The sequence below is a fragment of the Penicillium bovifimosum genome (genome assembly GCF_028826915.1).
Source record: "Penicillium bovifimosum strain IBT 22155 chromosome Unknown utg000005l_segment0_segment0, whole genome shotgun sequence".
Lineage (NCBI taxonomy): Eukaryota > Fungi > Ascomycota > Eurotiomycetes > Eurotiales > Aspergillaceae > Penicillium > Penicillium bovifimosum.
Window position 1 is genome coordinate 832,592 of NW_026622714.1, and position 12,510 is coordinate 845,101.

Consider the following 12,510-nt stretch of genomic DNA (forward strand, 5'->3'; position numbering starts at 1 on the left):
TTGGAAACAGATTTTTCTATAATTTTGATAGGTGCTCCGAAAGTCAAAATCGGTACAATTATAACTTTGACAATGCATACCCTGTTTTGTTGGAGCCAGGGAATTGGGAGTGAGTCATAAATTCCACTGCTATTAACGGCTGGTTGCTCCGTTAGGTTTGACTACCTATGTCGCCACTTCTCTCTGCATTGCCTCTCTCTTCACCTTCCACTTCCTCTCCCCTAATCCTAACCCTAAAGCCTAGCCTGTAACAGAGGGCACCCCAACTCTCTCTCAAACACAGTGCTTCACGTTGAGAAGCTATCCCTGAACAATACTCCCAGACAACTGCACCTGCAAGAGCCTCTGAGGCACCGTCAACTGACGAGTCAGTCATGATATTATCCGATACTACGGAGTACTCCTATTCCAAATTGCATCAATGGATTTGCTAATGGAATATACAACAGGCATTCATGGTAAGCATTTTTTATATTTTTTAAGTTCTCTCTAGATGCATCCTAATCAAACCAAAATCAATCTGGCCGAACATTGGGCACATCATACATGCGGTAGCGACAGTCATACTACAGTTAAAACATCCCAGCAAAGAAGTAGGAAAGCTCTAACACACTGACTAGCAATACTCAACCCAGGCATCGAGGTTCATGTTCTTGATGACAGTGGAGAACTTGTCGGAGTTGGCTGCGTTGCAGGCCGAGTTTTTCAACGCAGATGACAGGACGGCTCTGGCTCTGAGCTTGCGGTAGTCGTGTCGGTGGGTGTGCCTGTGTCTTTGCTTGCCATTTCTGTGGGGCCTAGCGTCGTTGTCCTCATTGTCCTCGTCATCGTTATCATCATCGTCCTCCTCATCCTCCTCATCATCTCCGTCCTCAGCGTTGGTACTGGCGCCACCCTCTATGCTGCTTGCCTCGTCAACATCACTTCCTGTCCCAGCGGTGGTAGCATCAGAGCCGGTGCCGGTCTCCGTATCATCCTTGTCAGCGTCGGCATCCCCGCTGCCAGAGTTGACAGCATCAATGGTCACATCAGAGTACTCGATATGGAAAACCGGCTTATTAACCTCCGTAAAAGCAGCATAGACATCACACTCATTATACTCCGCACATTGCTCATTAACCGACCACTGCATCTTATCAATGACCGAGCCAATGATATCGCCCCCATTCTTCAGTCCAATAGACATGCCACGAGAATGCGACTCATCAGCAAGGAAAGACAAATACGCAATCGAGTCAGCCTCAGTCAGCCCAAGGCCATTCTCATTGCCGTACGCATCAATATTGTCCGGATCAACTCCATCACAGCCCTTCTCCTTCGCCATGTCCAGGCGAGACTGCATAACCGAGCGAACACCGTCAGACTTGATATTCAGCCATTTCTCGCCGGCCCATTCATCCAGGTCGCTGCCAAGGTCCGCAGAGTTAAATTTGTCTTTATCTGAGCGCCAGTCCTCGTAGGTGCCTGCGGAGAAATAGCAAATGACTTTATGTCCTTTGCCCTGGAGAGTGGTGATTGTCTCGGCTGTGTTTTCGAAGAGGTCGATGTCCCAGATGTCCGCGTCCACGCTGGTATCCTCGACGGTGTCGACTAGTTGGATCTGCCATTTGACGCCGGCTGTGGGCTGCCATATGGCCGCGTCTCCGGTGCTGGTGGAGTCGCGCTTCAATATCTTCTTCTCGTTGGTTCCAGCTCCGAGCTCAGCTCGGAGATCCATCCCGATGGCGAGGAAGAAGAGGAGTGCACCGCACGCCAAGAGGCTTTTGTAGGCCGCCAGGACCTGCCAGCTGAAATTGCGGGGGGAAGTCATCATTTTGGTGGAATTGATGCTTGTAAAAGCAAGTTTTAGAAATGAATGTGTATATAGAAAGGAACGTAAAGACAACTCGAATCCGGCAAGTGTCAGCAAAAGGAGATACTGGAAAATAGTGAGGGTGGAACGGTGAACACCATGGCTAGAGGACTAATACTTATAGTCCTCGACATGGGATAGAAGAGGAAATGATATATCCGGAGCACCCTGCATGACGCAGTTTCATATTTCCACAGGATCCCATGAGATCGGAGATATAAGACTGGGGCCCGATCCTAGAAGCCGGGGGTTAGTGAACTCTGCCCTGAGATGGTGGAACCACTAGCGGGCGACGTTAAACGATGCCAAGCAAAGCCAAGCAAAAGACAAAACCATCAACCTGCTGATCAGACCAGTAGGAGGGAGGGCTCGAGCCAGTTCGTATGAGAACTTGCGGCAAGTCAGACCGGGGGTGGGGGGTGTGTTTGGGATAGATGAAACATCCGCCAAGAAATGCCTTGCGCTTGATCTATCCCGTTCGTTGGCGGACATTCTAGACACATTCCTCTCGGCACTTCTTTCAGTAAAATCATGCATCGGACCTGTCTGGTGGAGCAGTCTAGAAAGGAATTTCAGTAGGGTCGACTTGGCCCAATCGGAGTGTTCGGTGGTGTCGTTAGTGTCGTCTTTAATTTATCAGACACAGATGGAGATCTATGAAGCGCTATGGGATATGAAGTCCTGATTTCCATCTACGTACCTATCTAACACGTAGCATAGTTAACACATGGCTCAAGCTGGAGAAATGCAGTTCGGAGAATTTCAATCTTAGTGTAAAAGGACATGTAGGAGGCAAACATTCCCCACATAGGAAATCGTACAAAATACCCGATGTCATCGGCAATAGTCTCAAGCCTCAGCATTTTTGAACCAATAGTACGGAAATACCCCTCAGGACATGGCTTATGTGTCTTTGTACCTGTGAAAGTGTGGCTTTATATCATGTAGCATGTTGATAATCTCGTTTGCCTTGGGAAATTACTGGCGGCGCTTAGCTACACAGTACAAGTACGGAGTCCTGAGACACAACATGCTCATCTCTTTGAGAAACATACGGTGCTACACAATTCTCATACTATGCTTTTCCTCTTTTGTCCTATTTCTACAGTCTCTCCCTTCGGAATCGAAAGATAGAGCATAGGCCGCTGCCGCCTGCGTATGCAGGAGACTTGGGTATTTAAGATTAGCCCTAAGTATCGTCAAGACACGGTGATAGAACACTCAAACGCCTATTACCTGTTCTAAATAAGACCCATCGAATATGCAATCCCGAGTTAACTCCCTATTGGCCTATACTATCTCATATCAGGTCTTTTTTCCCAACGTGATCTAAGATCTTCCCTCAAACGCTTGTTACGCTTCCATCCAGCCCCGTAAACCCTCGCCCGCTTGGAGCCTCGTCTTCGCAATGCCAGAGCCAACGCTCAAAGAATAGTTCCCAAGGAAGTTAGAACATGTTGATCTCCCGAGTCCCGATTGTCGCCAACATTGTCGCCAGTGGACCCACGTGACCTGGACACCTTCTCAAACCTGAGGCAGAAATTGACTAAGCACAATCCACGTGACCATCGGAATTGAACTTCACCTCCGACACAGCAAATTATTCCGCAGCGACACCTCGACCAGACACTCCGAGACGCCCAAGATGGCCAAGAAAGGTACGTAAAAAGACCCCTGGATAATCGCACAATCAACTGCAATCTGCAAAAATCCCCGCGTGCCCGAGATCAAGAGGGAAAAGGACAACCACAGCGCAGCAAAGCGTAACCCCCGGATTTATTGCGGCCAATTGCTAACATCGTCTTTTTTGCCTGTCACAGCAAAGTCCCGTACCATTGCCGTCCGGCTGATATCCATGGCCATGACGGGCTACTACCGCACACTTATTCGTCCGCGTGCGCACCGCCCTCTCAGCATGATGAAGTACGATCCTGTCGTAAAGAAGCAGGTGCTTTTCCTTGAGGCGACCAAGGGTGGAAAGAATAAATAGGTTGATCGCTTGATTGACTTGTCTCGAGGCACGAGACGCTTTCTACCAACTCGAGCTGAATCTCGCCTATCTCACTGTGTTCTTATTTCCGATATGCCCGACAAACGACACCCGGTGACTCTGCGTGCGGACTTGGAGGATGCGAGGACTGGGTTGAGGGGATGAGCCCTGTGTGTACATTATTTATGGGAATCCAGTGGGAAACTGGTTTACATGGTTTCTCCAGATCTTTGGGGTAAACCTCCTTTGTCGGAGCATTGATTTTGGCGTTAAGCGCAATACAGCTTTGGATACCTCAATGAAATTAAATAAATATCCCAATACTCCACAACAGTACCATCCCATTCGTGAAATCTGCTCAGACGCTCGTGTCCTCGGTTTGTTCATGAGGACCACAGATTCCCCTGTATCAATGGAAGGTGTCGAACACACCTTGCTTTGGATATAACCAATACCTGGAATTGGTTAACATTATCAGGCTATAACATTATTTGAACGACGTCGTCCCCTTGGCATTGACATGCTCAGCCAGCGTCTTGGCTGAAGCGCTGGTCATATCGGTCCCCTTTCTATCATTAGCTGGCTCTTCCATCGAAGTGTCCGACATCATACCTCGAGTGCGGCGTCTGCCACGGCCTCGCGTGGTACTTCCCTTGTCGGCTGCGTTGCTCCTGCTACTGCCTGAGGCCAGTCCCTTCGGACTCAGTCGCCGCTCCAGGCCTTTACCGGCATTGCGCAATCTCTTTGAGGGCCTTGGATTCACGTTGGAAGCGTGCTCATTATTGGCTGATTCCGTTCCCGCCATAGATTGGTTAGCAGCCTGGACATCTGTGGTTGCTTCAATAGACGTTTCTTCCTGCGTCACGGACTGGCGAAGACGACTGTAAGTTCGTTTTTGTGTTTTCTTTGCCTCTTTGGTCTCAGAGCCTCTCCCGGAGCTGTTGTCATTTGTGTCTGACATTCGTCGCGCTCTGCCAACCTCTGTCTGCGTGACAACTTGCGTTCCCTCAAAGCTGACAACTTTATGTTTGGTATTGCGTGGTTCTGTCTTTGCGGATTCGTCAGGCTTCTCAATCTCTGACTGAGGCCTTTCGCTCGCACTGTCAATGGTCCCAACGGTCCCAACATGTTGCCTTTCGAGAGCGGCACTGGTCTCCATAGTATCTCGGCTCCTCGTAAGAGACTGGCCTGGAAGCGTGCGAGTTTCTTGCGCTTTTTTAAGGGCTTCACCCGGCGTCGACCCGCCTTGGAGGTCGGGTGTCGACATGAACAACATCTCAAGCTCAGCAGGATCATTGAATAGTGACAAACTGTCTTCCCGGGAAAGTCTGTCATGAACATCATGAACACTTGAGAACGGAACAATGTTACCAAACCCCGCAGGGAACTTTGGTAGTGAGTCAACACAATCACCACGTTTTAACATCGACTTAGAGGGGCCATCAACTTTCAGTGACATAGGTTGATCCATCTGCGTGGGTTCAGCGAGCTTGCCGTCCTGGTTTAAATCGCCAACCTTGAAGATGTCTCCCTGTTTACCTTCTCCTGGGTTCAGCCGTTGGTTGCTGTTTCCAGTCGGATCCGTATCACCCATAGCTTGAGGCTCTGGATGAAACCCATCGCGGGTGGCACCGCACTGAACAAGAGAGGACTGAAGGATCTTCTCTAGCTTTTGCCACGTCTGTTCAAACGGTTCATCGGAATGGACCTCGATCACCTTCGCAAACCCTGCTCTTATAGTCGCTTGCCAACTTTCTGCCTCTTGGGCACGGCGGAGCAGTGAAACAATCTCCCCATCAGACTCCTCTCCAACTTTCTCTAAAGCAGACGACCGGGCCTTGAGAATAGTAAACTTCTCATTCATCAATGCGAGCTCCTCTTTGGCTTGAGCCATTTCACGCTCAAGTACCTTGGCCCTCTCTTCTGCTTCTTGTGCTACTTTCGCTTTCGATATTTCAGACTCAGTCTTCAATGCCAGACTTTCTTCGAGCTCGATGATCCTCTCCTTCGTTTGTTCATATTGCGCACCGAGTTTGTCATTTTCTACTTGAAGTGCGCTCGTGGAGCTCTTCAACAACTGTAACTGAATCTCATTGTCCTTGGCCGTTGTGGCGTAGGTTGCGCAAGTATCGGTCAGCTTCGTAACGGCCTTCCGTGTTTCCTGGAGCTGCACTCATGAGTATAGGGCAGCAAAGTACCACCAGAATTGCCTACCTCGAGATCTTTCTCGCGTCGCTGATTGTCGGCTGCCGTCTCGGTTTCGGCCTCCAAGCCGTCAGTCATCCAATCTCTTAATTGGGAGTCACGAACTTACCAAGGAGCTTCGGATACTTGTAACCTGAGCCTGGAGGCGATCACAATCTCTCTTCAGTCCCGACTTTTCTGCCTCAAGTTCCCTGATCTGTTCTTCGAATTTCGTTGTCATCTGATTCTGCAACTTGATGCTGTCGTTTCGCAGCTCTTCTCGGAGTCTCTGCTCAAGCATCTGAAGCTCGCCCCGCAACGCCGTCTTCTCAATTTCCAGGCGGGCATTCTTACTCTTGAATGTTTGTTCATTGGTAGCCGTCTCGGTAAGGACATCCTGGAGATGTTGGTTTTCAGACGACGTCTTCGCAAGCTGCTTCCGCAGAGTTTCGATTTCAAACGAAGTTTCCTGCAACCGGAGTTGCAACTGTGTATTTTCAGCAAACTTATTGGAGATCTCCATCTCCAGGGTAGGATTCCCTGCGGGAATTTGAGCTTCGGAAAGCTTCTGGCCAAACATTTCTAAGCCACGCATAAGTTCTGTTTCCGTAGACTCAACCGCTTTGACAGAGGCACCGAGACTGCTGAGCGTCGGTTCAACGACCTGCAGCTGTCGTTGCAAATTCCCATAGCAGCTCTCACTATTAGCGAGCTGCGTAAAGATTGACGAATTTGGACCGAGGTTAGTCTCAATCGCTTGCAGGGCGTCCTGGAGGGCTTGAAACACATGTTTGTTCATCTCCGTACTTCGATCGACGTCACTTGAAACCTGTGCTGCCAGGGAGTTGAACCTAGAGTCTCAATCAGCCTGGTGATTTCTCAATATCATATGTGCACGAAACTTACCGTGCGGCAGCCTCCCCGACGCTACTGGTCAAGGATTGGCTATCTACCCTTTCCGTAGAAAATTGCTCCTTCAGCCCTTCAACTGACCCTACACAGTTTTCAAGTGCGGGACCGAGTTTCGACAGGATATTTTCCTGCGATTTGACACAAGATGTGGCGTACAACTCGCAGGCAGAGTTAAGCTTCTCTGACATTTTACGCTGGTCATTTCTGACAAGGGCCATGTATCGCGCTTGACTCTGGGACTCATTCTGGATGTAGGTCTCGAGAGTGATGATTCGCTTCTTCTCATTGGATAACTGGGTCTTGATCAGATCCTCCCTTTCCTTTGAGTGGTCCAGCGCTTCTCTCAGTCTGGCAACCGTCTCCTCTGAGTTTGAAAGTTTGTTGCGCTGGCCTTCAAGTCGTTCTGAAAGTTGCAACCTAATCTTGTCTAAACTGGACTGGATTTCGTCTTTCTCTCTACCAAGAGAAACCGATGCTTCCTTCAATTCTCTGGCTTGCTCTTGGACCCTGCCGTACTCACGTCCGACTTCGTTGAGGACACCCTGTAATACACCAAGCTTTGTCTTCCACTTGTCTATCTGTGCCCGTTGGGATCGTGACTCGGAAGACGTTTTGGCGAGTTGTCCTTGGCACGTTTTGAGCTGATCCTGCAGGCTGAGATTCTCTTCCTTCAGAATTTCATTGTTCTTCTGCATCTGCTGCTGGATAAGTGTTGCCGCCTGCTCGCTCTCCTCTCGCTGTTTCACCCTCGCGATAAGAAGTCCAAAGAGGTCATCCTCACTTAGTTGGACGTTGTTCTTCTTACCATCGACCGGCGCGTGGGCTATAACAGAGGCTCCCTTCTCAGAGGTGTTGTTTCGCTTGGAAGCCTGCGGCTGGCAACGAATTGGCCTAAGGGGCACACGAGAGGACGGTTTCTCAAAAACACCTTGCTTCTCCCGACGAGGCTTTTGCCTCGGGGGAGATTTGGGTAATGCAGGCCCTGCTTCACTGGCCTTTTCGGTATCGTCAACAACATCTTGGCTCGGGTCAGATATCCTCGCTGCAGGGCCAGATATCCCTCGAGGCATATCGGCTGTGGTGCGCTCGTTCAGCTGGGCATCAAGTCCCCCAGCCTGTTGCTGTGTAGGGCTCTGGTTTGGATTTCCGGTGACAGAACAGCTGCCACTTTCTTTACCAGAGTTAGCCGCTGTCGAGAGCCGCCTCGCAGAGCGTTGAAGCAAATGTTGACTCGGAGGAGTTCCGCTATGGGGCATCGCTTCTTTGCCAGCCCTGCGATGATGGAAGCCAAGTCAATTTATTGCGACTAATAACTTTCACCATACAGACAATGGGTCAACTACATACGGATCTCTCTGAAGTTGTTGACGATCTGGACCCGTCTCCCTGTTCGCTGCTTCTTTTGCAGATTCGGGGTTTTCAATCGCAGGTTGCGTAACGTGGGTCTGTTTGGAAACGTTTCGCAAAGAGAATGGCTTGTGCAAGGCAGGCTTGGTAAAGGAGAAACATTCGGCATCAATAGCATCAATCCCAGAGCTCTCTGGGCGCCGCAAGAGCGGTATAAGCTTTTCCGAGCTCTCCATGATGATACATCAATTAGGACTGATGAAGAAGATGAGAAGAGAAGAATTGATGCGGGGTCCTAAATGGAGATCATATTGACGTCGAGGAACTCTAGTCAAGGAAGGAGCCACCCCGTGACTCGACTACACCCTAACTACTTCGTAGGTATCATTGCAGGTAACTACACCTAGATAAGGACTCCATCGACATGTCACACCAGCTCCAGTTTAAGGCTTAGGAGTGCAAGACCCTCACCTGAAACTACCACCCAGTTGGCCAAAAGGGCTTATCAGACTCGAGATGTGCGTCATATATTCCAGGGGTTGCTCGAATGTGTACTGTATAGGTACTGTGTACATCTAAAATGGTGCAATTCAGCGACCGTGTGACTTCTTTCATTGCAAAAGCACGCCCTAGGCTAGTTGTTATAAGAGTTGCAAAGGTGGAGACTTAAATGCGTTGACTGTTTACTCTTAAAGTGATAGCCTCATGTGAGCCAAGCAGAAATTAGGTTTCTTGAAAGTCAAAGTAGAAAGTTGAAACGACTAGTTTCAGCCTCACATGTGTACCATGTGACATGACTACCTTAACTGTTTGCCTATTCTCTGTTTTACAACACCTTCGACCCCTGGGCGCGCCCAGCCGACAAGGATCATCCGTTGGCTTAGTGGGCGCATTCCAAGCCTTTGAGTCCCTGATCTGGGCTTCCGACGGCAGTGACAAGGGTTTCAGAACCTTGCGGCGGTCACCCTATCAAGCTGACTGCGCCCATCTCAGATGCTTAAGAGATTAAGTCTCAGTCGGCCCAATTTTGCTACTCAAACATCTCTCAGTTATTTGCGGTAACGTCGATAACAGTCTTTCAAGATTGTTTTCTTGTCTTCTAATATCTCACTTAAGCTGTCCGCCTCAAGCGCTCAATAATCAATCAAGCAGCAGAATGTCTTCAGAATTGTGGTAAGCAAAAGTTCGTGGAAGCCGGGCATTTCATCTGGTCCCTTTCTACTACAATTTGATTCTCTACGCTTAATTCCTTTATTTGAACAATACTCACTAAATCTCCATTTAGTCCTGTCTATGCCGTGAGTTCGCCCTCCCTCGTGGCTGACGTCGATGACCTGAGTGTTAGCTAAAGCCTATGCACTCGTCCCCCACTGTATCTAAACCCGCTATCCCGACTCAAGTGGCTAACCTCTAAGACCCCTAGCCATTTGTCGGCTCTATGGGATGCGTCTGCGCAATTGTCTTCACTTGCTTCGGAGCTGCCTATGGAACTGCTAAGGCCGGCGGTGGCGTTTGCTCGACGGCCGTCTCGCGACCCGACTTAGTTGTAAAGAGTATGTCACGTTCGATATCGGCGGAAGACTTCACAGAATGGTGTTACCGTTAATATAAGTCATTCTGATGATTTGAGAATGCAACGCTAATCCGGTTTGATAGATATAGTCCCGGTTGTAATGGCTGGCATTATCGGGATCTATGGCTTAGTCGTTTCTGTCCTTGTGGCCAATGATCTGAAGCAGAATCTGCCCTTATACACAGGCTTGATACAGCTTTGTACAGGTCTCTCCGTCGGTCTTACCGGCCTAGCATCTGGGTAAGTTGCGTAACAGATAGGTCCCGAGACATAGCTGAGATGATTCTTTTATCATGAATTTAGTTTCGCTATTGGCGTCGTTGGTGATGCGGGAGTTCGTGGAACAGCTCTGCAGCCAAAACTATATGTTGGCATGATCCTAATACTCATCTTCGCTGAAGTTCTTGGTGAGAACGAGGTCATCTTCTGGCAATACGCAGAATGAGAAGCTAACACATGCCCAAGGTCTATACGGTTTGATTGTCGCCCTTCTCATGAACTCGGTCGCGAAACAAAATGTCGAGGAGTGCATATGAGAGTTCCATACACGGACATGGCATTGCTGATCAGATTCGAATCGATTGCGTGGATACTTAGTACACTAGTTGTCGAGAATTCAAGGCACTGGAGTTGTCTCACTGTTCGACGTTCAGAATAGACGCTCCTTGCACCAGGGCCGCGCTTAGAAAGAAGCCGAGGGCTAGGTTCTGGAATGATTCCAAGTACATTTTGGTTTGCAGACTTGACTAACGATAAACGGAATTCCAAGAGGGTGACGCCGGTTGATATGGGCGTAAGCGGTTATGAGACGTTGAGACCACTGATCGGAGTTGTCGAGATCGAGACTTTGGAAATCCTCAATACGCACCTGAAAATCGTGATTTGAATCAGGTACTGGGGTCAAGTACAAGATGTCATATTCTGTGTCGTTTCGATGCTCAAGGATATCTTGTTGATACGATCAACAAACCGGACGTTGACCATTCCAGCGATCTGCCTTTGCATTTTGTGTAAGAGACGAAAATTGAGTAAGTTTATATGCAGGAGCCTGGCCTGGCCTAATCTTCCTTGTTCGAATGCAGAGCGGCGGCGTACGTGTCTAGCATATCGCTAGTGGACTGGTGGAGCGGAAATGAAAAGACCCGCCTGGAATGCAGGTTTGAGCCGAGGATAGCCAGCTGCCAAGAAAATGCTACATGTGAGGGATCAGATTGAACCTCGCGTCGAATTTTCTACAAGCATTCCAGAGCCATTCTGTGCAACTCAGTTCCCGAGACAACAGTGTTTGGCTCCAAGGCGGTCAATAACGTGGCGGCCACGAGAAATCGGGAGAAGTAGGATAAACCACCCGCGTGGCAAACAATGATCAGTCGACTGCAGCAGGTGCTTCTAGCTTGCTTCCTGCTTGGTTCGATCATGCGAAGATCGAACTACCCTAGGCGCTTTACCCCTTTCCAGGGAATCACCATCGAGCGAGAAATAAGACAGACACCACACTCACAGTAAGACTGATTTTGCGGCACACTGAGTCGAACAAAGCGAAGGGATCTTGTAGGGGCATAAGGTGTGACACTGGACAGCTTAATACCTACTGCGTAAATAGCGATCTGCCATGGACATCTCCCAATACCCGCAGTACGCCGATTCTTATTTACCCCCTTAACCCTAAAAAGACCCTTCAAATTGTATTTTGATCGCCAGATGTTCGTCTAGGATCATAAGTGACCAGTCACTGGCGAATCGAAAGAGTCCGTGCATTGTTTTTAGCGAATATCTCCGCTCATCAATTGAAGCGGGCCCCAGGTTCGAACTGGCCAGCAGGCCAGGGCTAACTGCTCTCCACCTCCGTCGGGCTCATCTCCTTTTTTCAAATCCGATGTTTGCTGGGAAGCTCGGTGGATATGCCAAGACTATATCTCCCCGAAAGTCCTAAACATCGACGTCAATGTACGCAATTGTTTGACTTCCCGACATCTGTGCTAGACCATAGAGGCACGGACAACGGGGCCAACCCCCGGTAATATCTTCCACAAAGCAACTAGTCTTGAAGAGTAGCAGAAGAGTGTAGATCGGCGGCGTCCCAGGCCAGAACCAGTGTAACGAAATGGGTGAAGGGTCCATTTCTTTCATTCCCCCTTTCCCCCATTTTCTTGCGCGTCACGCGTGATTGGCCCGCATTTACTGCCACCTTTGCCAGACCGCTCACCCGCTTCATCCCCTTTCTTTCATCTGCTTCAACTTCCGAGTTGGTTATTCTTGGGACTTATTGTCGTTTGACAAATTTGTCTCTCTTGACTTTCAGCTCAAGGGATATCCTCATTTCGTTTCTGTGGTACCTGATTAAACCCGAAACCCGTGCGCCTCGGACGTCCTTAGCTCCCCGGCCTTGGCCTGTTTTTGATATACATAAACTGCAGGCTCGACACTGGAGGTCTTTATATTGTTTATCTATCTTGGAAACTTTCGGTGGTCTTCTGGCTTTCATTGGAAAGTCTTGTTTCGACCGTGGATTTATATCTGGACCTACATCGATCATCTTGCGCCGACTCTGAAACATTCGACCCCCGCTCGGCGATTCTACCTTCGGAATTCGGTCACCTAATGGACATTGCGATTTAAGCTCGATATTCACCGGAATCTCATACCATCCAC

General features: G+C 49.1%; 4 protein-coding genes across 4 annotated transcripts; 2 read left to right on the top strand and 2 right to left on the bottom strand.

Moving 5' to 3' along the window:
• Positions 1-616: 616 nt before the first annotated feature.
• N7515_005489 (endo alpha-1,4 polygalactosaminidase) lies at positions 617-1,813 on the bottom strand (the record flags this gene model as incomplete). The annotated part of the gene is made up of 1 exon (XM_056666233.1): positions 617-1,813. One exon carries the CDS (start codon positions 1,811-1,813, stop codon positions 617-619), a length of 1,197 nt encoding a protein of 398 aa, XP_056519829.1.
• A 1,684-nt stretch (positions 1,814-3,497) lies between these two features.
• Positions 3,498-3,842, top strand: N7515_005490 (mitochondrial 54S ribosomal protein bL33m; the record flags this gene model as incomplete). The annotated part of the gene is made up of 2 exons (XM_056666234.1): positions 3,498-3,510; positions 3,673-3,842. The coding sequence occupies 2 exons, from the start codon at positions 3,498-3,500 to the stop codon at positions 3,840-3,842; spliced, it is 183 nt and encodes a 60-aa protein (XP_056519830.1).
• A 487-nt stretch (positions 3,843-4,329) lies between these two features.
• On the bottom strand, positions 4,330-8,521 carry N7515_005491 (uncharacterized protein; the record flags this gene model as incomplete). Its single annotated transcript, XM_056666235.1, has 5 exons — positions 4,330-6,009; positions 6,057-6,107; positions 6,157-6,877; positions 6,933-8,210; positions 8,286-8,521. 5 exons carry the CDS (start codon positions 8,519-8,521, stop codon positions 4,330-4,332), a joined length of 3,966 nt encoding a protein of 1,321 aa, XP_056519831.1.
• A 1,050-nt stretch (positions 8,522-9,571) lies between these two features.
• On the top strand, positions 9,572-10,394 carry N7515_005492 (V-type proton ATPase proteolipid subunit; the record flags this gene model as incomplete). Its single annotated transcript, XM_056666236.1, has 5 exons — positions 9,572-9,625; positions 9,709-9,838; positions 9,942-10,098; positions 10,162-10,265; positions 10,324-10,394. Coding segments are annotated over 5 exons (516 nt in total), but the record flags the coding sequence as incomplete, so codon positions are not given.
• Between the last annotated feature and the right edge of the window lie 2,116 nt (positions 10,395-12,510).